Source organism: Neophocaena asiaeorientalis, unplaced genomic scaffold (genome assembly GCF_003031525.2).
Source record: "Neophocaena asiaeorientalis asiaeorientalis breed wild unplaced genomic scaffold, Neophocaena_asiaeorientalis_V1.1 scaffold317, whole genome shotgun sequence".
Lineage (NCBI taxonomy): Eukaryota > Metazoa > Chordata > Mammalia > Artiodactyla > Phocoenidae > Neophocaena > Neophocaena asiaeorientalis.
The window spans coordinates 4,664,799-4,691,798 of record NW_020173114.1 but is presented as its reverse complement, the minus strand read 5'-3'; the positions used below and the strand labels follow the sequence as shown (position 1 = coordinate 4,691,798).

The window sequence follows — 27,000 nt, the reverse complement described above, 5'->3', positions numbered from 1 at the left end:
TTTTTTTGCTGTACGCAGGCCTCTCTCACTGTTGTGGCCTCTCCCGCTGCAGAGCACAGGCTCCAGAAGCACAAGCTCATCAGTCACGGCTCACGGGCCCAGCCGCTCCGCGGCATGTGGGACCCTCCTGGACCGGGGCACAAACCCGTGTCCCCTGCATTGGCAGGCGGACTCCCAACCACTGCACCACCAAGGAAGCCTGGAAATTTTGCTTTTTAAAATTATACATGCAATTCTGTCCTGTTTAATTTTTACAACAAGCTTGTATTGCTTTTATAATTTAAAAAATAATTGAAAGTTAAAAAAGAGGAAATCCTCCTTAAGAGGATCGCATTTGTAGTTCAGAATGAATTTTGTTAATCATAACATTAAATCAATACCTATCTGAGCACTTCAGAGTATGTGAAGTAAGAAGTAAAGGGAGGAAGAGATGGACAGTTGTGATTAAGGCAGAATCAGGGAGGGGACATTCTGATGGGCAGTTTTTTTTTTTTTGAGGGGGGGTAGTTCTTAAAAAGAAGCAAAAACTTGGGATAGTAGAAGAGGGCTTATGTATCTGGGAGTAAGGTCAGGATTCAAGAAAGCCAGACTTGAAAATTCACCTGTTTATCTGCACATGAGATGACTAAGGTATTGGCTGGGCTGAGGAGGGAAGTAGGATGAGGATATTCTCAAAGATCACTGCAGCAGTTTGGTTGAAGTAAACTGCTACTTGCTGGGAAGAAACATCAGATGGGACATGCAGGATGGGATGGTCTAGATTTGAGTATGAAGCTGATAGCAGCGAGTTTCCTGGATTGCAAGAAACAGAACTAACTGTGGTAGCCTATAAAGGAAAAAAAAACAAAAATGGGGCATGAAGTAATAAGAGTGGACAGGAAATGACTGGAGCAGCTGAGAACTAAGGGATATTGTGTTCTACCATAGCAAGCTGAAGTCATCTGGAGGTCTCTACTTGATTTTTAAAATGTCCAATTTGAAAACAGAATCCAAACAGGCAACAAATGAAAAAAAACAAAAACCAACAACAACAACAACAAACTAAAGTAAAACACAATGAAACTCACCACTGTGGTTAACAGCTGGTTCTAAATATGATGGTTAAACTTTCAAGGTCTTCATTCTTTAAGTGTAATTCTTCAAGCAGGGTGGTCAAAAACTGTGTAAACATTACATTTTCCTGAGAATGCTTCTGAATGCCAAGAATTGAGGTCAGTCTGAAACACCAAAAATATTAAATATATCCATGAAATTGGAAGGACTAAGGGGCTCCAGTCTCTAACATGTCAGAGGGGATTTTTGTGAGGATAATGAAGTCTATCTGATTTAACAAAATTCCCAGAGAGAGAAGGCTTTACTAAAGCTGAAGAGAAATCTCAGGAAAAGACCGAAAAATCAAACGTATTGTTACATAAGGAAAGAAGCCTAAAAGCCTTAATCCAAAACATGTTCTTCATTATGCCAGCAAAAACGACCAAAATTCTGCCCAGAAAAGAAAATTAATGAAGTCTTTCCACGTGGTGAAAGGAGGTTGTGTAGAGAAGCTTAGAGGTGAGAACTGCTTTTTAAAAAAAATTTCTATCAACTGTTTAGATTATATCACCTGAAAAAAAAAGACAATGAACAAGATTACCTTTTGGATGAAACCTTAACATTTTTATTTTTGTAACACTAAACACATGAATTACATCTTAAAAGGCACTTAATACAAACTTCACAAGGAACACAATGCTTTCTTCTCTAACCATTTCCAGTAAATATCCCTTAAAGACTGATTACATATAATAGATTTTTTTTTTACATTTATTTATTTACTTTTGGCTGTGTTTGATCTTCGTTGCCACGTGCCGGCTTTCTCTAGTTGTGGCAAGCGGGGCTACTCTTTGCTGCGGTGTGCGGGCTTCTCATTGCGGTGGCTTCTCTTGTTGTGGAGCACGGGCTCTAGGTGCATGGGCTTCAGTAGTTGTGGCACATGGGCTCAGCAGTTGTGGCCCGTGGGCTCTAGAGCACAGGCTCAGTAGTTGTGGCACACAGGCTTAGCTGCTCTGCAGCATGTGGGATCTTCCCGGACTGGGGCACGAACCCGTGCCCCCGGCATCGGCAGGCGGACTCTCAACCACTGCGCCACCAAGAAAGCCCATAATAGATTCTTAAAAGTAATTTTCACTGAATGTGATTAGTAAACATGATTTTTAAAAAGTGAACAATATCTAATCACAAACCGTGCAGACCATTCCTTTTCATAAGTTTTTGTAGCTTATGAGCATGCTTCACAGAGCCTTTGCAAGAACATTCTGGAAAGGTTTTTGGAAGAAAATTCTTTTTCCCCCGAATAGTCTATACTTCCCACACAAACCTCTTACATATGCTTATTTAACCTTGGTCATTGCCAGTGGGCACATCAAATATAAATAAAATAACCCTGATTTAAATCAATAATGCTCAAGAGATCAGAGCAGAACAATTCCACAGTAGTGAGTGTGGAATGAGAAATGTTATTTTCTGAGACAGATTTCTTCCTTGCTTATTAGCCATCTCATACAGAAAACAGAAATAAAAGGAAAATTTTGTTAGAATTGTCCAAAGATGCCCTAGACTCTGAGGAGGTGGTGGATTCTCTATATTCCTGAAGGTATTTTAGCAGGAATTGGAGACTAGGTAACTCTAATAGTCCAGTGAAATCTAGAGTTCTACCCAAGAAAACCACTTATTCCTTCCCCACCTCTCCTCTATTTCTTTACAGCTAGCGGATGGAGTACCACGTTCTCATATGAGCTTTGTCTGCAAGTATTCTCCAAAGGTATTTTATGCTTGAAAATAGGACTAAGTCTTATTTAGGATTAATCCTTATTTAGGATTAAGTCTTCTAATGCCAAGCTCAAGCTGGGTACTTGGGTGAACTTATAGGCAGTTGTGGCCAGCTTTTCCTGAGGCATTTTCCTGTGGAGAAAGTGGAACCCAGAAGTCAACTCTGTTGGCTTTTCTCATACTTAGGTGATGTCAACATTAAAACATCAAGTTGCTGCTTCCCCACAGTAAGACCAAAGATGCTGGGGATGGGATAGCACTGGCTAAAAACAAGAAGTCAGAGCAGTCAGATCAGATGTCAGCTCCACAGAAATCTAGTTTTTGTGTGTTTTTTAATTTTATTTTTTTATACATCAGGTTCTTATTAGTCATCCATTTTATACACATCAGTGTATACATGTCAATCCCAAACGCCCAATTCAGCACACACCCCCCACCCCCCGCCACTTTCCCCCTTAGTGTTCATACGTTCTCTACTTCTGTGTGTCAACTTCTGCCCTGCAAACCAGTTCATCTGTACCATTTTTCTAGGTTCCAGCTACATGCATTAATGTACAATACTTTTCTCTTTCTGACTTACTTCAGAAAGAGAAAAACAACTGTCAGATTCTGTAAGATAGTCTCTAGATCCATCCACGTCTCAACAAATGACTCAATTTTGTTCCTTTTTATGGCTGAGTAATATTCCACTGTATATATCTACCACATCTTCTTTATCCATTCATGTGTTGATGGGCATGTAGGTTGCTTCCATGACCTGGCCACTCTGTAAAAAGTGCTGCAATGAACATTGGGGTGCATGTTGGCAGTGGTAAATGGGAGTGTTTCCTTAATTTCTCTTTCAGATTTTTTATCATTAGTGTATAGGAATGCAAGAGATTTCTGTGCATTAATTTTGTATCCTGCAACTTTACCAAATTTGTTGATTAGCTCTAGTAGTTTTCTGGTGGCATCTTTAGGATTCTCTATGTATAGTATCATGTCATCTGCAAACAGTGACAGTTTTACTTCTTCTTTTCCAATTTGTATTTATTTCTTTTTCTTCAGATCAGCTGTCAGCTCCATAGAAAACTAGTTTTTGTGTTTTTTAAAAATGGTAATTATATGACATATCCAAAACAATTTCTCCGATTATCAAGGAGACTACTGTTTGGCTCATATATGAAAACAAAGTTTTCTCAATTACTTCTCAAAGTGCCATTAATATGTTTAAAACTTAACCCTCAAATTAGAAATAAATGGTGACTACTAGATTTCTCAACCTGTGTGCCTAATGAAAGCAGAAAATTAAAAGCATTATAGATAAAAAGTTTGTAAGAGAATTGTTCTATGAATTACCCTAGGTAGAAAATATTTTGGGGGACTTCCCTGGGGGCGCAGTGTTTAAGAATCCACCTGCCAATGGAGGGGGCATGGGTTTGAGCCCTGGTCCGGTAAGATCCCACATGCGGCGGAGCAACTAAGCCCGTGCACCACAACTACTGAGCCTGTGCCCTAGAGCCCGTGAACCATGACTACTGAGCCTGCCTGCGTGCTGCAACTACTGAAGCCTGAGTACCTGGAGACTGTGCTCCGAAACAAGAGAAGCCACTGCAATGAGAAGCATGTGCACCGCAACAAAGAGTAGCCCCCACTCCCCGCAACTAGAGAAAAGCCCACGTGAAACAACAAAGACCCAACACAGCCAAAACTAAATAAATAAATTCATTAAAAAAAAAAGAAAAATGGTTTGGGAATAGTGATACTTCTCTAGCAAACTTATAAAGCTAACATTATTCTATAATAACTTTATTGTAAGATATGTTCAAATTTACCCAAAAGTTTTGTTCATAAAGAAAAATTAGGGTTAACGAGAAACTTTAGCTAGGAGTGAAAAGAAAAAGGAAAGCAACAATGCAATCTCGCTCGTGAGCCCATGACAAATACTGTGAATCAATCATTCATTTCTTAATGAGCTTGGACCTGTTTTGAGACTACTCAAAATAGGGCTCTGAGCAACCACCTGTTATGATTTCTGGCAAGTTGAATATCAAAGCCTTAGGATCTATCTATAAAATAGGGCTAATAATACTTAAGTTCCTTAGAAGTTATTATTACAAAAGTCAAGTAGGATACTGTAAACAGGTTTTTAAAAGATCAATTATAATAATGATTTTAATACTAGTTACCATGTGCTACCTTGGAGTTTTACTATGTACTTGTTCTAAGCATGAATTATCTCCTTTAACTGCACAATGATGCTGGGGGATATAGTACTGTTCCCATTTTATGAGGAAAGAAAGGCACAAAAAATGCAAGTGCCTTCCCCAAGGTCACAAAGATAGTAAGTGGTAGGTCAGGCCTTTGAACCCAGGCAGCTTATCTCAAAAAGCCCATGCTCTTGGCTAATACGCAAGCTTTCATACTTTGTAGGCTATAGGTTTCATTCTTTGTAGAACACTACATAAATTTAATCTTTAATCTATAGAACACTATATAAATTTAATCTTTACTTGCCTGATTGATGTATACTGTGCCCTCAATGAACATGCAGAAGAAACAGAATTTTTTTTTTTGTTTTTTGCGGTACGCGAGCCTCTCACCGTTGTGGCCTCTCCCACTGCGGAGCACAGGCTCCAGACGCGCAGGCTCCGCGGCCGCTGCCACGGCTCACGGGCCCAGCGCTCCGCGGCTCACGGGGCCCAGCGCTCCGCGGCATGTGGGATCTTCCTGGACCGGAGCACGAACCCGCGTCCCCTGCATCGGCAAGCGGACTCTCAACTACTGCACCCCCAGGGAAGCCCGAAACAGAATGTTTTAAATTTGCTTTTAAGAACTACAGGACTACAAATATAAAAATAGCTAGTAGCTGGCAGGCAGAAGGAAATGCTAACAGAGAAATCACGCAAGGTCTGGTGTCTGTTAGGAGACAGGAATAGCAGTTTGGGACCTGGGGATTTCTGCAGCAAGTCATCAAGCAGATAGATAGCAATCCTTAGGCATCTGGAGCCAGGATTTCCTGACTGCTCTTAACACTTGAGCCCTAAGAGTTGTTGCATAATTATACTCCTGCAAAGTTAGCCAATGAGATTTCCTTTAACCTTACTTATTCCCTCGTGTTTCTCCTTCAATCTTTAACTGAAAAGACTTCTTCCCCACCCCCCAGTCCCTAACACAGAATGTAATGATCATAAGAAATATGTTAGCTTTCTAAAAATTTTAAGTTGACTTAAATCCTTTTTGGAATAAGCTGAGGTATAAATAAATAAATACTCTAATAGTTCCTGTGCACCTCTAAACATTAGTAATCCAGTGGATTACTTTTGGGGAGTCATGTAAAAATTGTTTTTCCTTTTAACATATCCTCCCTAGAAACTAGGCTAATACAAAATAAAAAGGATAGTTTTGACAAGTTATAAAGTCATAATATGTCAAGAAAGATGCTAAACCCTAAAAATATAATAATTTTATGAATGATTCTTTCAAAAGAATTATGATTTGCTTTTATCTCCAAAGTAATTTACATTTAAAGTTGAATAAGGGCTATATATAATCTTTGTTTTCCAGATTCCTTGACTCATCTACTTTAACATGTTTTATTACTTAATAGCAACTGCCTACCTGCCCACTCTACCAGACTGACTGCTTACTGGACATCTGCTGAATTTCCATGTCATCTCTGTAGCAAGAGGCTTCTGTGCCTATTTGCACAGATGAATCTGAGGCAAGGTTGTAACTTTTTATCAGACTGTTATGGTTTTTGTCAATGGTAAGAGTTGGCTGTTGCCACTGCCAAAGATGCTACTAATAAACTGCAAGGATTCTTTTTAGGGTACATGCCACCCTAATGATAGGTATCATCGGCTGAATGGGGTGTGAGGACCTATCTGGGGTGTGAGGAGCACTACACTGAGCTTGGAGACAGGGTTCTGCGCAGAATGTGCTTTTGTTAGCAGTGACCATGGAAGAGGGCTTTGGAAAGCACAAAGCGCTAAGCAACATAGTCTACGTGTGCTTAGAACCAGGCCCAAGGACAAATGAACAAAGACTTATTACTGGAACTATTCTTTACATGGTCAATTATGGTCTCTTAATTGCCACTCTGAAAGCCTCGTCTTAGGTCTTTTTCCGGCTGACTGCAGTACTTGATGTCCTCAATCACTTCCTCCTTTCCTAGAATTCTCCGTCTTTGGCTTTTCAGGAACTCACAGTTCTCCTCCTCCTCCTACTGAATCTTTATGATCTCTCTTGTTGGCATTTCTTTTTTTTATCAGCCCATTCATAATGATAGGTCTTACCTATGGTTTCATATTGACCCTCTTCTGTACTACATCCCATCTCATGGCTCTGATTATCAATGATTCAAATCTTTAACTTCTCTCTTGGGATTTTTCTCCACTTGGACGTCCAAAAGGTACCTCAAATACATTATGTGCAACCCTGAAATTCTGAGCTCTCATTTTCATCAAAACCTTCTAGTATTAGAAACCTCAGTCATCTTTAAATCTTAACCCTTAATGTTCTTTGTTCAGTCAGTTACCAAGTCCTGCTGATTCTCCTCTGAGGTGCTTCTTGAATCCATTTCATCTCCCCCACTCTCACTGTCCCTGTCCTAATTCAGATGCATCATCTCCTGCTTGGACTACAGCTATAGCCTAAGTGGTCTCCCACTCCAGTCCAGTCTCCACATTGCCACCATAATCTTCTCTCACAGATCTGATTAAGTCACTCTTCTGCTTTAATAACTACTTATAGGAGGAATCAAATTTCTTTGGGCCTTTTATTTTCCTTGTTTCTATCACATGAATATTTTCATAAATATTTCAAATAATATGAAAGTATATATTGTTGGCTGTATATATTTTTCACACCAAGCAGAAAGGTGGAAGACTGGGATCACATTTTACTCTTCCATCTTGTATTCCTCACAGGCTTGTTCTCTTAATACCTAATTTGGTGAATGATTATAGAACTGAAACTGCTGCTACCCCATACTAACACTTCTCAGTGTACTGCAACAGGTCCTGGACAAACTATGGTCTGTGGGCCAAATCTGGCTTGCTGCTTTTGTAAATAATTTACTTTTGTAAATAAACTGAAAAACAGCCATGCCCATTTATTTATGTATTCTACAGCTGCTTTTGTGCTACAACAGCAGAGTCGAGTAGTTGGGACTGTAGGGCCAGCAAAGCTGAAAATATTTATAATTTGGCCCTTTACAGAATGTTTGCCAACTCTTATACTAGAAGATTATTATGTACCAACTTTAATTTAAAGTGAATAACTCAGTCACTAATATAATGTTTTATATACTATAAGTCTGATGATGGGAGTTATTAAAACAGGAGATGAGAAATCCAAAGGAACCACTTGGCTCTAGGATACTCAAAGTCTGGTCTGTGAAAGATCTCCTGTACACTGAATCACTTCAGTATGGAAGAGGCTTAACAAAACCAACAATATCTCATAAAATCTACCAGGTGGAGAGAGAACTTTCCCTGGCTCACTCCACTCCAGCCAAACTGACCAACCTTGCCTCAATTATGCCAGGGTTTAGTTTGTCCTCACTTAAGGGCTGGCTGTTTTCTTTCCTGGGGGTGCTCTTCCCCCAGATCTCTACATGGTGGACTCCTTCATGTAATTCAGTTTTGTTTAAATGTCACCTCTCCCACCTGAAATCTATCCTCATTTTCGCCCTCTCTACCTACCTACTTTGTTTTATTTGTCTCATAGTCCTTACTATTGTTTAGTTCTATTATTTGTTTGCTTGTTTACTGCCTATTTCTCATCCAAAAGAAGGTGAATGTCACGAGCACAATGACTCGTGTATTCACTGCATTCACTGTATCCCTCATGCCTGGCACATTGTAAATGATCACTAATTATTTGTTGAATGAAGAAATAGCTTAAGAGGTCACTAATTTATTGTGCTTACTGAAATACTTTTTCTTCTTCATAAAATATTCCTCCTTTCATATTTAGAGGAAGGAAGGGAGGAAACATTTTCTTGACGACTTCTGCTCGCACATAGTGGCATCCTCCTGCTAGAATATTTCAGAATATCCATCAGTGAGGTGAGATGAGCTTTAAATTCATCAGGTAGGCCAAGCATTAAATCAAGACCTATCACTTGTTCCTGCATTTCCCCTCCTCCCTTCCATGTGTCCTGAAACTCAGTGTTGGCCAAGAGTGTCACTAAGTGTTGGCTTAGTGTCACTGAGCAGGCTTGGCTTGTCGCTTAATTCACTCCAGTCCTGTAGAGGAAACTGTGGAGCAAGGGGCTGGCCTTTGAGTGGTTGCTTGGTGCCTTCCTCTGGAGCAAAAGTACTTTAGCCTCACAGGTTAAATGTGAAAGGAAAGGAAATTCCTTTCACTCTAAAGGAGATGACACTTGGCCAAAAGGAAGAGCACTTTCGGATTTCTACAATCCAGCTAATACAGGTCTTTATTTCTGTGTATTTCTGGCTGTTACTACTGTTTTTGAATGGGGTGTGTTCTTATCCTTTCTAGATCAATGAAAGTAACAATGTAGCCACAAAATGAGGACTCAGTTGTTTTTGGAATCTATACTCCCTTTTAGTCTCCTCCCATTTAAGAAAAGAGACTCAAGATCCTTTCTTGATGTAGTGATTGGGATCCTTTACACAAGACAGTTAATAAACTACCTCCATGATCATGAAGGAGGGAGATTCTATACTTCTATGTGTAGCATGCTGCAACGGTTAATGCATTTTAAATCCTGGACATTGTTCCTCATATATAATCTAAATGGCCCTTGCAGAATTTTGGGGGGGGCCCCCTCTTAAAAGTTATTCCTTCATATTCTTGAAAATGGTTCTCAATTCCAAGTCCTTTTAATCTTTCCTAATAGATGCCATCTAACTGTTCCTTATTCAGATTGGTGTTATTCCCTATGTCCCCCACTTCTAGCTTCTCATTTTCCTAAAATGCAATGTCCCAGAATATATTTTTCAAATTCATTACTTCAAAACATAGAACAATATACCTTCAGAGAAAGATATCATGATGTAAAATCTTTCACATCTAAGTTATCTTTGAAGTACAATCTCAGAATCTTATTAACCTTCTCCCCTTTTTTGTTAGAGTCCCTAGGCTCCTCCTTTTCTTTTAATCCTGTGTATGCTAATCATTTACCTGTTTAACCTTTTAATTAAAGAACAACTTCCACCCTATTATATATGGAAAGGGACTCAAACCTCTGTTCCAGTCCTACAACTTCTAATAGTGAATATCAAAGAAAACTACAATAAACTGGGCCCAAATAACTACTCTACTTAAATAATTTAGTAATATACCACAGTTGGTATTTAACAATGTGCTTTATATAGGAAATAACTTTAAAATAATCAACAGAAACTGTGATTAGCAGTAAGAACAAAATATTTTTATGTTTCAATTTATTTCCTTCGTGTACTTTTAAATATGAATAAAAACCTCTAAAGGTGACACTAAAAGGATGGTTTACCACAAAAAGTCTGTATGCTGGAGAATATGATTTGACAAAAACGACATAACTTGCAAATGTATAAATCACAAACAAGAGAGGAAACTTCTCATGAAAACTCCACTGATTCAAATCTCTATTCTGAAAAGAAAGGCAGCCTTCTATAACCAGTTCTTTACCATATGGTAAATGGCATGATGACAAAAGCAAAAAAAGCCAAGTGTCAAACTGCATCTTATTGATAAGACCTTTATTTAGCTGACTGCTGCACATATGCTACACATCAAAAGGAGAGATTGGAAGTCAGGTTAGGACAGGTACCCTCCATTTGTTATTACTGAGCTATCAAACAACATCTGGTTAACAGGAATTATTATACACAGAATTAAGAGGAGTTTCAAAGTTTGACAACTGAAACAAGATATTTTTAATTAAAAGTGGCCTTTTTATAAATCTTTTTATCCAAGGATTTAGAGCTGTACAAACTCTTGATTAAGGCTCAGAAGAAAGTTACCTATGATTTTGTGAGTCACTGGTTTGTTTCACATTAACAGAGAAAGCTATATAAAGAGTTAAAGTTATGGTTTACTGAAGAAGTGGAGCTAAACAACTGATGGGTCTCTAGGTTATCCATCTCCTGTAGTGCATTAAAAGTCAGTAATGAACTTGGATATTTAAATGGTCTTCCCATTGTGGTCGGTATTGCTTTGATCACTGCATTCATTCCCATTGGGGAATATACAGTGCGACTCTTGTAACACTGGAAATCACGGCATGGTCTGATTTATCCTTTCCTGAATAATCTGGGTAATATGGGTGAAGATCACATCAGGCATTTGCCTTAAATGATATAGCACAGACATCCCTTAACCTGTCCGTCAACACTAAGAAGCAGTAACTCTTAGAGTTTCCTAAGGGTTTATTACTGATTTCCAAACTTGCACAATCAAACTGGTAGGCTGCTGTAAAATGACACTGAACAACACTCCTCATATTCAATATAATCTTAAGTGAAGAAAATGCTGTGAGAATGTCTATGTGAATAAATGTCACCAGAAAGCATGCTTCTCTATGGTTTGGGGCTGGAGGAAAGGATAGGAAGTGAAAAGCCGCACTTTTCTTTTTCTGTACCTGTCAGATTTGAGAAATTACTGGGTTCCTACAGAGTTCTGTTGCAGTAGGGAAACCTGTTCTGCTGATTACCACACATAAAGGTGATGAATATGCAGACCGCTAAAAGATAATGCTGGGCTTAAAAGAAATTTTTTTAACACTCACTCTCTCATCCTTCAGAAGTTAGGGCTGGGAAGGAGGAGTATTTCTGTTAAAAAGAAGTATTTTCAATGTTTACATGCACAGGCACTATGCTTGTTACTTTACCAGTGAAAACAGAACAGATATTACAAGACCTGACACTTCAGGGGCTTAGAATCAAACAAAACCAAAAGTCTTCCAGGATAGATGAGGCATCTTTATTAATATTGGCCTGAGTAACTGAAAAATCTGAAAGATGAGGTTTAACTGCACAGTCTTCTTTGATGAGGCTATACCACTTAATTTCCTCAAGTGTGATTTAGTCTCAACAACGCAGCTAGTTTCCTTTTGACAGCTGAAGTATCAGAGGCTTTGGACAGGGTAAGGGATTTATCCAAGATCACACTGGTTAAGAACAGTGCTAAAAATGGACACCTTTATCACAAGGGCATCTTGCTTATCTATGAAGTCTGATATTCCTTCATGCACTGCAGTAACAATTGTCACTTTACCCATACTCTGTATTCTTCAAAAAAATGAGTTGGGATTTTCCCTCCTTCTCTACATGAATAAGTACTAAATGATAACCTCTGTCTGTGAAAATATACACTCAAAACTGAAACAAAGGAGAGCTGTGACCAGTAAGTAACCCAAAGGGTCAAAATGTCATCTATTTTCAGAAATTTGAGGGCTCACACAAACCTAAGCAATTTTTCTAAAACGTCTCTTTCAGATATAAAAAAAATTTTAGTGTAAACTTTCAAAAGGGATTTCATCTGTATATTCAGGGCTCATATTTAATATAACTCTTTTCCCACCTTGCGCGTTTCTTACTGGGGAGAAGGCAGAAGAAGATTCAACTCTGTCAGTGATTCTCTAAAAATATTTGTCTAATCTGTGGCCCCTGGCCTCCTCCCTGAAGTAACACAATAGCCCCGGGGGCACAGGGAAAGAACCAAAAAAGTCAACCTGTGGAAGAGCTTTTCCTTTTCCATAAAATAACATGGACTGGGCCATGTGCAGAGATAACTCCTTCGGCATTTTCCTAAGCTGCTCTTGATGTTGTTTTTCAGTAAAGAGTAACAGTTTGACAAGGAAACAAATGCCAGGAGGTCAGAGATCAGTTTAAAACTCAAGATACTTTAAAATGGGTGATGGGTGGCTTTCTAAATTAGAGCAAATTGTTTCCTTTGAAGAACACCAGTTCTTTTTCCCAGTTACTCCTTTTGTGGCAGGATCTCAACCACTGAGTCAAACATAAGAAGCTACACTGATTTCCAAGTTCGTAAAAAGAAATTTTTCTTTATGAAACTAACTTGTTGATCTTCAACCTTTCTGTGAAGTTACAGCAAGTGTTAACTCCAAGGTGAGACACCAGTGGCTTTCTTAAGGTCACGTAGTCAGTAAGAGATGAGCAAATAACCCCAGAAGTACTCCCACGGGTCTACGCTTCTAACCACTATACCACACAAGCTCACATGTCTGATTCATTTTAAGAACTGAGTAGACCTTATGATTTCAAAGGCCCACTTTTATATGCTCTTCAAATAATTTTTGAAATCTGTCATTACAAAATAAAAGATGCTAATGAAAACGGACAATTCTATTGTTTCTAATTAATTCATCCTTTCTGTGACAGCCAAGAAGCATCTTCCAACATCATCAACTAATGAAGACTTTAGAAGAAGGCTAAGACATGCCTCTCAGCAAGCAAATCCTGGCAGACATAGTTAAATTAACTGAGTTAGCATATCTTTATCTAGCACATTAATAATTGCACTAGAATTAAGGATAGTGGTTGTCAATTCTGTCTGCACAAATTACAGTTGGGGAACTTAAAAATACATATGTCCAGCCTGCACCCTAGAACAGTCAATCAAAATCTTTGGATCAGGTATTTGTAATTTTAATTTTATTTATTTATTTTTGGCCACACGGTGAGGCTTGCAGGTTGTTAGTTCCCCAACCAGGGACTGAACCCATGCCCTCGGGGGGCAGTGGGGTCTTGACCACTGGACCGCCAGGGAATTCCCAAGTATTAGTAATTTTTAAAAGCTCCCTATGTGATTCTAATGGACAACCAGTGTTTAGAACCACTGTTAAATTTCTGAATTGAGATAATCTGTGCAGTTCTGATCATTTGTTATACTTGTTAACTATACTGCTGGACAAAACTGAATAGCAAAGGAAATGAGATCTCTATATAAATACCTATGTAACAAAGCAGAAGGTAATACAGTTCAAAAGAAAGGTCTCACCTATAGAAATTTGTACAAGGAAGATATTATTTGTACTTCGGGGGCAGGTTAAGAAAGACTTCTAAGGAGGTAGTGACATTTGAAGTGGGTCTTGAATGCTAGGACCGAGGAACATGAAAAGTAAAGGCATTTTAAGCAGAGTCCACAAACATACAAGCTAACAGAGATGCCTGTAGGGGAAAAGAGTCAGTAGATACAATGTAAGGACACAAAAGAGAAATAAGTTGGGTAGGCAGGTTGGGGCCACTTTAGGAAGGCCTTGAATTTCAAGCAAAATTACATGATAGGAAATGGGGTATTAGAAGGTTTCTGAACAAAGGCCTGCCTTGATCAGAACTGAGCTTTAGTGAGATTACTCTGGTAGCTGGAGGAAGGATGGACTAGTTGAGGAAAGAGACACATGGCAAGAGACGTGTTTAAGAAGGCTATAATTGCAGCAGTCTAGGCAAGTAATGAAAGCCTGATGTGGGTTGATAGCAGTGGGAAAGGAGAAGAAGGAAGGCTTTAGCAATTGATTAAATATGGGAGATAAAGGCAAAGGAAGCACCAAAGCCAAGTCAAACTTCAATTCTGGGTAATTAGTAAGATGGAAATGCCACCAAAGGAAAAGAAAGGGAAGATCAGCTCAGTCTCAGATTTCTGAGTGTGAATTGCTTGAGGGATATCAAATGGAGATGCTCCCCCACCCCCATAAAATTTTGGTTTGCAACCTAGGAGAGATGTCAGAGCTGAAGACACAACTTTGCAGGGAGGGACAAAAGAAACATTTCATTAGGACAACCAATTTTCTTCCTAAGATAACTCCATTACTCTTTACCAATCATATCTGTCCTGATTTCTTAGACTAATCTTTCACTAGCACTCTTCTGAATCTCTTGCATCCTTGTCTTAGCTTTCCTATTTGTCAAAACTACAACTAAGTAGTGCTACAACCTGCTTTCTCCACACCTATAACAGGATGGCTGAAAACTACTGGAGGACAGGAAAGTGGCAGGAAGAAGGGAACTTCGAAGATTGATATAACTACAAACCCATGATCTCTGGCTTCAGCTGGGTAACTTGTCAATTTTCTCTGGCACTTGGTTAGGTCCTTTTCCGATACTCTCAATGACTGTTACCTCTTTTTTTCACGCCCTACTCAACCATCATCTCTTCACTCTTAGAATACATCATATCTTACTTGAAGTTGTCAGGCGTAATTTAAAAATCTCTCTTCTAGGGACTTCCCTGGTGATGCAGTGGGTCAGAATCCGCCTGCCAATGCAGGGGACACGGATTTGAGCCCTGGTCTGGGAAGATCCCCACATGCCACGGAGCAACTAAGCCTGTGCACCACAACTACTGAAGCCCGCGTGCCTAGAGCCCATGCTCCGCAACAAGAGGAGCCACCACAATGAGAAGACCGCTCACCACAACGAAGAGTAGCCCCCGCTCGCTGCAACTAGAGAAAGCCCGCGCGTAGCAACGAAGACCCAACACAGCCATACATACATACATAAATAAATATCTCCCTTCTACTTACAAACTTACCTATAGCCACATTACTCTTCATTTATTTTCTTCCTGTCCCAGAAGATGTATCTCTCTCCTGTTCAAGCTACTGCTGCCTGTAACCATGATCCCACTTCTTTGTATCTCCTCTGGGACCCTGTTCCACCATGCATGTCTACCCCCCCAACCCTGCCCTCAGCTTCAGATTCTTTTTTTTTTTTTTAACTGGCTCCTTCTCCATACCCTACAAACATGCTTAAGTCTCTTTTCTCCCAAACAAATTGTCGCAGTTCAATTTCTTTCCTACTCTTATCATCAGTTTTCTCAAAAGAGAAACTTCCATTTGCTGACTCCACTTCCTCATGTTAACCTGGGATACTGGGGTTCATATAGTCCTTCAAATTACATAAAAAGGTTTCTTTTTTTTTCTTCCAAATGTGTATTTTTTTTTCCTTTGGGGAAAGAATACATAACTTTATTCCTACTTTCAACGTATAACCATATCTCTCAATCTGTAATGTGAGCTGTGGAGGATTAGTGGCATTTAGTTTTACACAGTTTGAGGAATTCTGGAGCATGTGAAAGTTGTATAAGTGTTAGTGTTTTGGATGAGCAACATACTTCTCTGCACTGAAACCACAGGAATACTAGTTATAACCTGGCAGTTGCATTATTCTTAAAAAACATTTTTGCAGTGTGGCTGATTTGTCACTCATTGAAATTAGAAACCTCCATGTGACAAACAACATCATAATGTGGGGCCTGAAAAACTCATTGGAAAGAAAATCAGTAAATAAATAAAACTGTGAAATTGTACAGACAATTCAGTTACTGGAATGTGATTTCACCTCCACAGAAATTACAGGTGTTCAAGCAGTTTGTAGCAGCTTCCTGAGTACTTTTGCTCCAATGGAATTTTCAGTATTAAGCTCTATGTATTTTGATATGTTGTGTCTTTTAAGGCAGAGTATACCTAAGCTGTACTAAAATGACAAAGAGCCAACTCTCAGACTGCTCACTGAAAGCGGACATGGGACGACACAAACAGCAATAGTGAGAACTAGATAACAGCAAGCCTCGTTTTACCCTTTGGCCTTTATAATCTGCTCTAAAACTTTGTAAAAATATTTAAACCAGGAGTAAATCGGAAGTATTTTAGTTTTGCCTTCAGGAACTATATGACTTTACTGTTAACTAGAACTATCAGAATGAGAAAAGTCAGAGGCAGGAAAAATATTAAAAAGGTGTTAAGTCTCTATAATACACAATCTAAATGGAAGTGTTTAAAGACAACAGAGAAAAAACACACTACGTGATTTGGTTCTTGAATTTAACAAGCACTCAATATGCCTAGGAGTAATAATTTTTTTCCTTATAATTTTCATGCAAGTTTGCAAGACTAGTTAATAAAATACATTCAGTAAGACTAGTTAAAGGAAGAGTTTGCCTCTAGAGTGAAATTTTCCATTAAGACCCATTAATATTTGATAAATGCTTCCAATTCAACGAACAAATACCAACATGTAAAACATTTAAAGAATTCTCCAGAATTGTGTCTGTGATGCATCAGATAAATAAAAGATTTAGTGCCATATCTACATACTCGGTGATTAACTGCTCTATAACCAATTCTTCTATTTATCAGTCCACAGAATATGAAAGAGTAAGTCCATGGAAATCAGAGAAAAGCAGTATTTGAAATATAGTTTTAAAATCAAAGACACATTAAAAAAATTAAAATGCTTACTAATTTTATAATTATATGAATTAAAAGATAATTTCCCAGTTACATCTAGTTTTGTTTTTCATTAATTTTATTAAAGATTTTATAAATATCTTTTGCAAAAAAGCAATGCTAGATTTGGTTAAAAGCAGCAGTTCTTTTTAGGCTAGTCACATCCTTATCAGACAATATCCACCCTGGAAAATATGAATCATTACCAAGACAAAGGTTACTGTCCTTTTTACTCATGATAGTAAGCAACTATTTGTTTTTCTCCTGTGCAATTTCACCAGTGTTACCAATTCTATTTTGAAGTTCGTAACACCAACAATAATTTATCCAAGTTTTTCCTGTCCATTCATTCATTTGATTTATTCTACAAATATTCACTTAGTGCTTACTAAATGCCAGATTGAGTGCCAGATTTAGGGAGACAAAAGTAATCTAGACAATGTCCTTGGCTGCATGGAGATTACGTTTTGGTAAGAAAACAGTTTCAAATTTGCCTAACTTACTGTAGACATCTTTCCTGGTTTAGTATTGTTTACACACTGTCCAAACACAATTTTTGGATGAATGGAAAGTCTCTTATTCTCATGTAGAAACTGTGTGTGTGTGTGTGTATGTATGTGTGTATATATGTGTGTATTTTTTTGTGAAGTACATGTATATGTCCCTAAGACTGATTTGTGGATTATAAAAGATGAGAAGGCAGGTAAAAATCATAAATCTGAAAAAAAAAAAAGTTAGACACCAGAATTAAACACAGTAGCTATACAGATCAAACTTAGAAATGCTGCCCTAAATCAATTCTAAAGCAGATCACTAACCTGTGGTGGAGGGGGATAAACTAGAACACGTAATGAAATGATAACACTAATATGAGTTTTTGGAAGGAGAAACATACAAGATTTGGTCCATTCACTTTTGAAATTAAGTACAGGAGGCAAAATGTTACCAAACAACTCTGACATTCAAGGCAAGGAGAGAGAAACATGTGGGGGAAGGTGGGTAAGGGAGGTGGGTGACAGGGATCAGGGAAGAAAAAATAATCGGCAAATATGCCTTTGGTGACATTCCCAGTTTCTTCATGGAACACATCCCATCAGTTACAGTCTTTTCAGTACTCCCAAGCCTGCCTGTCTGACATCTCCTTCCCCTTTGCTGCCAACATGCTCAAGCCTCCACTATCCTGAGAATCTTCTGAAGATTTACCATGTCCTATTGGATTATAAGCCCTCTCTTCTTTTCTCTTATGCCAACCATATGAAGAGTGGTCAACATTTGCTATGTCTAGTATCTTCACAACTGTCTACTAGAGCAGCCTTTGCAATCTGGTCTCCACTATCATTCTACAGAAACTGCTTCCTTGAAGGTCACCCACAACTGTGGTTGCCCAAACCATAGCCTTTGTTCAGTCCTTGTCTTTGTTCAGCTGAGGATAACTGCCTGGTTCTCAGGAAGGTAGTTACCACCTCTTTCTTGAACCTCAAACCTGCTTTGGATTCCTTGACAGTGTTCTGATTGTACACACACCTTTCTAAGGTACACTGGGCAGTGGCAAGTGCACACATTTTGAAATCAAAATCCCAGCTATGACCTTGGACAAAGTGCTTGTCTTCCCATGGTCTGTTTCTTTCTCTGGGAAGTGGGACACTACCACTGACCTCACTGAATTGTGAGGATCAAATGAAATAATGTAGGTAAAGAGTCTAGCATGTTTGAGTTGGTGTTCCAAAAAACAAATGTTTGTTCCTCCCCTCTTTCTGCCTTTTTTTTGTATTCCTCAGGCAACCTTGGCATAGATGCAGCTATTCCACAGATTCTCTCTTTCCTCTGCACTTAATACCCTCTACCTCTGCCTCTCACCCATCTCAATAATGACTCTAAAATCTGAGTCTATGATTTTTCTTACCATTCTTTAGCTTCAATTCCACATTTTCAACTGCTACTGGGGAACGGCCCAACTGGATAATCTGCCTTAACCTTAAATCTCCCTGAACAGGAACAGTCTCAGTGCTTGGAGAACAGGTATTAAACCAAATGCAGTATATCCTTCAATTAGTTCCTCATACTCTCTTTCCTAAAAGAACCACTATTTTTCCCAGTTATGTCTTAATTTTGTGAAATCATGTTTGGCTCCTCTTACCCCACTGCTAAACTTTGTAGAGTCTGGTGCTGTAATGTCTCTCATCATCTGTCTCTCCCATTTCATTTTCATTGTAATCATTTTAGTTCACTGCCTCAGTGCTCGCTGGTTAACTAGGCTGTTACTAGTGGAGGCCTTGAGAAAATCAATTTCATAAATGCTGTGGGCAAGAGCCAGAATGCAAGGGATTAATGAAAAGCACGGGAATCACTGACAGCAGACTAGCTCTTCAAGAAGTTTGACAAATGAAAGGATGATAGTCTGGGGGGGTCAGTGAAGCTACGGACAAAGGATAGGTTTGTTGTTTTCTGTTTTGTTTTTTAAACTTTAAAGATGAATAAGCACTTGAAGGCAGGAGGGAAGGAGTCAACAAAAAGCTAGAAATGATAGCTTCCTAAATAATCATTCATTCATTGCCAGGTATTTATTGTAAATCTATGATGTTCTAGGCACGATGTTGAAGTGCTGGGTATTATAATGGTGAGTAAAATCAGACACAGAACCTGCCCCTAAAATCTTCAAGTTGAGTGAGACAGACATTAATCAAGTAATCATACAATTAAATATAAAACTGAAAACAGGGCAAGTGCTAGGAAAGATAAGTACATGGTGTTATGATAGCATATTATAAAGATACTTGATCTAGTCAGGGAAGTCCACGAAACATTTCTTGAGGAAGAAACACTTCCTCAAGTTCTGAGAGATGAAAGGGGAATTAACCAAAGGAAGAGGGGAGGGAAGAACATTTTGGATATAGGGAACAACCTGTGTCCTATGCTGAGGGAGAGTATGATGAGAAGGGCTGGAAAGAAGGTCAGAGTGGTAGGAATGGGAGAACAAGGTAGGGTAATGTGAGATGAGGCTGGAGAAGGGGCTGGACGACGCGGGGCCATGTAGGCCACAATAAGAGCAACTGGAAGCCTTCGAAGGACTGGCACAAGGTGGAAGACAGGATCAGATGTGACTCCAGCAAGACTGATCTTCCTAAAACACTGGCTTCATGATGGTACTCTCTGCTCAAAACTTAAATGACTTTCACTGTCCACTAAAATAACTTTCCTTGCCATTAAAAGGTTCTATCTCTACAATACACCCAACTTCCCAACCACTCTTTCCAGTTATCTTATACTCTTCACTACATCTCTTCTTTTTGCTTTTTTCATTACACAGGTACTTCCTAGAATGCTTGCATTCTTTCATTTCTATTTCTTGAAACGGTTTCTATCTTTTGGGCCTATCACAAATCCCACTTCTGTGAAACCTTTTTTGATCTCCCTAGTAGAGCTCTTTTGCTTTTCTGAACACCCAAACAGTTTGTGTTTCTTTCTTGCCATTTAATAATACATTCAACTTTTTACTGTAGTCACCTGTGCACGTATCTATCTCCCCCTTTCCTCAACCCCCAGTAGTCTCCCAGGGCAGGATCTTTGTTTAATCTCTGTATCCCCCACAAGGCCTAAGATACAGTCTTACCCATAGCAGCTGCTCAATAAACATTTGTTGGTTATTTTAAAGTCAGATTTCTAATATTTGAAAACTTTTCCATTATTGTATAGTCAGCCTCTACACTGATTTACAGTTATGATGCTACAGCAAAGTGTGAGTCTCATCCTTTCCTGGTATAATGTGGGCTCTACTTATGCTGGTTTTAGTGGCTTGATATTAAAAACATTAAAAAAAAGTGCAAATAAACTCTTTAGAAGGAAAATCAGGGCTACAGGCAAGGTAGCTTATCATTCCTATAGCTAACAATCTATTATCTCCAAGACGAAACTCAGATTACTCCAACATACCTAGTTCAAAGAAGTTATATCAGTGAATGGTTGGGATCTTTTCATCAATAAAAGAAAAAAAAAGTTATTCTAGAACTACTTTAAAAATTTTCCTTGGGGCTTCCCTGGTGGTGCAGTGGTTAAGAATCTGCCTGCCAATGCAGGAGACACAGGTTCGAGCCCTGGTCCGGGAAGATCCCACATGCTTCAGAGCAACTAAGCCCGTGCGCCACAACTGCTGAGCCTGTGCTCTAGAGCCCGCGTGCTACAACTACTGAAGCCTGCACGCCTAGAGCCCGTGCTCCGCAACGAGAAGCCACCACAATGAGAAGCCTGCGCGCTGCAACGAAGAGTAGCCCCCACTCACCGCAACTAGAGAAAGCCCATGTGCAGCAACAAGGACCCAATGCAGCCAAAAATAAATAAAATAAATTAAAAAAAAATTTCCTTAAATGTGATCTGAACAAAGAATCAGAAATTCTGACATAAAATATCAGGTTTCTAGATGTCCCTATTTGTTGATAAGACTTATTCCCAGAATAAAATGTAAAGAATAATATGGAAAAAAAAAAAAAGAAAAAGAAGAAAAAAAAGAATAATATGGAAGCGGGGAAGAAAAGGTCCATGGTTATAGTGAGGATTCTGTAAGAAAATGAGTTCTAAAACATAGTTTTACATTAAAAAAATCAACTTACACATTTTACTTTGCTCTTCACCACCTTTAATATTTATATTGCTGAGGTACTAAATCACTTCACTGTTTCCTTAAATATCCAGGGCAGGTCCCTCATCTTTGATGTGGAGAGCAATATAATGTCAGGTAGGTCTGTAGTAGAAAGCGAGTTCAGGAATCTTCGCGGGTGTTCATCCCATTTACTTAAATGAGTACTGTGTAATCTTTCCACAGAAAGAATGGCTAGCAATATTATCAACGTATTTCTTTGCCAAGCTTAAGGACTAAGATACCAAACAAACTAGTAACACTTGGGCAGTGTCACCATGGCTATCAGCACAATTACATTGTTTCCTATGCTAAATCTACTCATCTCCACTGTCTCCTTCAGTAGCCTTTGACATACTGCATTAAAAGTGTTTCTTACTTATAACATCTCATCGTTGAATTCACACTGCCAAGTTGATTTAACCAGGACTTAGTCCCCTCTTATTGCCAACAAGACAAAAAATGCACAATGAGGTTAAGAAACTTGTGCAAGGGAAAATCCAGAATGAGACTCAACTTAGGGTTTTAAGAGACCCTTGCATAGTTAAAGGTGGTCTTTGGGTTAAGGGAATTACACTTACTAAAAATATCATAACAATGCTTAGTAATAATTTACATAAATTTAATTTTATCCTAGTCACAAATCTAAAGTCCCCAAATTTGAAAAAAACCAGAGGCATATGAAGCTATTACTATTAAGGACTTCTAAAAGAAAAACAAAGTAGACAAGAACATACCATGAAGAAGTATGTCATCATGAGCTTTCTATTTCAGAACTATTGTCTAAAAAACTGAGATAAAAACTTTGATAAAAACTTCGATTATATAAAAGACTATGACAGCCAAATAAAATAAAATGTTTTTCTTATAACAGATGGTTTATGTTCTGATAATGTTTGCATTTAATGCTTTAGGATTACCTATTAATAAGGAAGCAGGGATGCTTTCCATTGATATTTCTAATTGAAAAGAAACAAGTTCTTTGTAATTCACTTAGTAGCGATATATTACACATAGGTTTGTTTAAAGGGCTGGGCTGTAGTGACTTTAAACTTTATATCTAGATCCTGTTTGTGACAGCTCTATAGAGCAGCTTTGGAGATGTGTGTTGGAAAAACTTTTCTTCATAACTACTGCTATGTAACAATTCTCTCAACATAGTGGCTCCAACTTTTTCAGTGCTCTAAGACAGAAATGGGACCAACCAGTGGTGTCCACACACAATGATTATCACACTCTTACGGTGCAGAACCCTGAGGCTAGGGATAACAGTGCCCTTACGCCTCATGCTTCCTGGCTTCTCCTGACCTGTGCTCTCAGTGCACTCAGTCAGGATGTGAAGATATCAAGAGTACATAGGGAGACTGACTCCTCAAGTCGAGGCTGTGACTGGTAAGGGCTAAGTGCTGCCTGATACTAGCTGTCACCACTGCTGTTACTGTGCTGCTTGGGAAGGGGAAGCTGGGGAGCACATCTTTTTGCTGAAGATCCTTGGCGACTTTAATATGCATTCTGGCCCGAGGTTGGGGACTCTTAGCTACCTATGGATTAAAAAACCAACATTATAAAATTGCCAAAAATATGAGGAATTCTGAGGGAAAAAAAAAATCACTGAAGAAAGCAGTCTTTGGTTAAAAATTTACACAAGTATTATTTTTCCTTTAGAAAATATCTGGGTTCCCACACAGCCTGCTGGCTGAGGATAAAGTTACTTCAATTAAAAAATATTTTATTTTTCTTAGATAAACTCTCAGCAATAAGTATAGGGGGCTTAGAAATAATCTAATTATTATTTAACCCTCACTAAATAAGTACTTTACTTAAACTTCACAATGACAAGGGTATTGTGATAGTAAATATTAGATAAACAAATCCAAGATTTACACAAGCAAAAAACAAACCAAAACAGGAATTTTATGGATATTGAGGAATCCAAAATAAATACCTAGTTATGGTTCAGACATTTAATTTATATGGTCTCATATTCAACACTATGATCTTTTTTTTTTTTTTTTTGTGAGGGGGCTCATAGGTACTCATTTTGCATACGTAGTAGAAATTCCTAGAACATAAAAAATTGATGTTACAGGTCCATGAAGGCCTAAATTTAATACGAACAAGCATATTTAAAGTTTGGAAAAACTGCAAACATAAGCCTGGTGGGACTACTGGGTGTAAGGCAAGAGGAGATGACCTTTGAAGTTCAATCTATGGAGTGCCAGTGGAAATTTAAAACAGTGCAGCCACTGTGGAAAACAGTCTGACAGCTCCTCAAAAGGTTAAACAGAGTTAGCACATGACCCACTAATTCCACTTCTAGGTATATACCTAAGAGAACCGAAAACTTACGTTCACATAAAAACTTGTTAACAAATGTTCATGAGAGCCAAAGAGTGGAAACAACCCAGATGTCCATCAATTGATGAATGGATAAACGAAATGTGGTATATCCATACAATGGAATATTACTCAACCATAAAAAGGAATTAAGTACTGTTACATGCTACAACATGAATGAACCTTGAATACATTAAGTGAGAGGAGCCAGATACAAAAGGCCACATATTATATGATTCCATTTATATGAAATGTTCAGAATAGGTAAATCCATAGAGACAGAAAGTAGATTAGTGGTTGCCAGGGGATGGAGGAAGGGGAAACTGGGACTAAGCTAACAGATATGAGGTTTCTTTTGGGGGTGATGAAAATGTTCTGGAATCAGACAGTGGTGATAGTTGCACAAAATAGTGAATATACTAAAAACCAGTGAATTATACATTTTAAAATGGTGAATTTTAAGTTATAGGAATTATATCTCAATAAAATTCAATTAAGTATAAAAATTTCCATAATTATAAGGAAACAAAGATTATTTCAGTTATCTATTATGGTCTCAAATACTGAGAACTAAATTGGGAATGTTAAGAGAAAGGCTTTGGAATACTTCTGAGAACCAATAAATTTCTAAGGAACCATCTCTTCATGTTCATGGTGTGCTCACATATTTCTCTAAGGAAATTAGTGATGGGCGTGCTATAACAATCTGCTGAGGCAAAAAGCCTTGGTCACATCTTTCCATTCATGTCTAGTGCCCTAGGGAAGTGACTCTCCTGAGTGTCTATCTTTATGATGGTTACCTAAAGTGGCTGCCCACGTCCAGTGAAGGCTTTTGTTTAGTGATCATGGTCAAGTTGAGCTTATTTAAATACCATTTCCCAGAACTTACATGCTACTCCTGGAACGACGGGAATACTCAAAGCTTTTAGGGGGAATAAACTATTGCATGGTCTCTGTCTAGGAAGTGGGCCAGAGTTCACTGAAAACAGACAGTTCAGATAAATAAAATGAAAGCAGACATTTTTGGAGATGATCTTGAAAGCTTTCCATTAGAGAACATCAAGGGCATAAAACTAGGAATAGCATGTATCCATGTTAGACTACAAGTCACTTTCTACCCTCCATTCTTTCTAAGTAGCACAAAGTAAGTAAGTATTTACCTACTTACTCCTTCATTAGATAACCAAATCATTCCCATGGAACACAGTACACACCTCTCCCTGGCTATCCACAAAGAGACTCTGGACTCCCATGCTAAAATTAACCATAGATCATCACAATACATAAGCAGTGGGCTTTTTACAAAGGTTCCACATTAAACTTGGGTGAAAAAGTTACATTTTAAATACAAGAAGTTATTGTATTTCTGGCCTGTGTGCTGCACATAGAACTCAGGCCAGTCAGTTTGCTTCTCTATAGCCTTCTATATGGCTTCTCTTTGGCTGCCAGCCTTGGTCTGGACCCTTCCCTAGATTTCTCAGCTTTAGGTCAACATCTGCATAGTCCCCACTCGTGTTACAGGCTCAAGTATAATGACAGAGGTCAAAGAACACTGAGAAGACTAAGGGCAAAGGGAAGAGGGAAAGGAGGATAAGGACCGAGCTGAGGCGGGTGTCCTACAGCTATAAAATCTCAAAATACCAGTCAAAATATTCTCAGAGAAACTTCCCTGAAAACCATGACCATGATAAAAAGTGATCCTTCAGTTTCTGTTTTCCTATACAGAAGGGTACATAAGGGTAGATGAAAATTATGAGGAATATAAAAACAAATATATGATATACTATGAGGAGGCATCAGAAAACACACTTTAATGTAATTTATTGTGCTTTCTAATTTGATTTATAAACACATCAAAATATATAAATACAGTAAAAGCTTTACACAGTAGAGCATACAGGTACTAAAATATTTACAGCAGACTATATATATTCATATACATTTTTATGAAAAATCATGCATCAAGACTGTGGAAAGAGCCTAATATCTTTATTAGAGCATATTTATGTGAGAAAATCAGATTTGATTTTGTATTATTTCAACATATAGTATGTAATCATAAAGTATGATAAGGTTCAACACAAACAAAAAATTACTAGAGCCAGGAGTTTAAGCAATAACGCCAACTACCAGGTTACTTTATTGCATTTCTAATCCGTTACTAAAAGCAAAAACAAACAAAAACAGTGTTATCACTATTATAGACGTCCTTCTATGTGTAAGTTCTTGAGAACTTACCTTTGTTAATTATAACATTTATTAAATAAAAATGAGAGGAGTAAAGGAACATTAATTCCTTCACTGTTAAATAAATGTATACTGGGACTTCCCTGGTGGCGCAGTGGTTAAGAATCTGCCTGCCAATGCAGGGGACATGGGTTCCAGCCCTGGTCCAGGAAGACCCCACATGCTGCAGAGCAACTAAGCCCGTGCGCCACAACTACTGAGCTTGAGCTCTAGAGCCCACGCGCCACAACTACTGAAGCCTGTGAGCCACAACTACTGAAGGCTGTGCACCTAGAGCCTGTGCTCCACAACAAGAGAAGCCACTGCAATGAGAAGCCCGCGCACCGCAATGAAGAGGAGCCCCTGCTTGCTGCAACTAGAGAAAGCCCGTGTGCAGCAAGGAAGACCCAACGCAGCTTAAAAAAAAAAAAATGTATACTGCTTAAGCTTTGAAAGGTCTTTCAGTGTGCTCTTGGTAACTATTTAGGGTCTGAATGCATAGTATAAATATCAATAAATGTTGCAGTGGCCATCCAAGTCCTATGGAATTAGTGAGAAATCTAAATGAAGTGTGAATGGGTCATATTGTATTTTTATATATAGATGCATTGAGTGTGGAAAGATCAAGTGAACCAATTTGATTTGATGAATTTCTTTCTGAGATTATATGGGTATAAAATTCCCATCAGTATACACTGATAAATTACACATTGTGGTTCAAATTTTTAAAATGTTAATACATCTGTGAAAGTGCAAGGGAAGTTACTAGGAAAAGATGATTTGCTACAGAGACACCTTATCTACTTTTAAGAATACA

General features: G+C 38.4%; 1 protein-coding gene across 3 annotated transcripts in view; it reads right to left on the bottom strand.

Moving 5' to 3' along the window:
• Positions 1-27,000, bottom strand: part of RPAP2 (RNA polymerase II associated protein 2) — an 85,580-nt gene that overhangs the window by 3,213 nt on the left and 55,367 nt on the right. For 2 of the 3 annotated variants that reach the window (XM_024743573.1, XM_024743572.1), the window contains one exon: positions 1,068-1,217. The exons of the other annotated variant lie outside the window; for it this stretch is intronic. In XM_024743573.1, coding sequence (XP_024599341.1) covers positions 1,076-1,217 — 142 coding nt within the window. In that variant the 3' untranslated portion in view covers positions 1,068-1,075. The remainder of the gene's footprint in view (positions 1-1,067; positions 1,218-27,000) is intronic. 3 annotated transcript variants of the gene reach the window in all.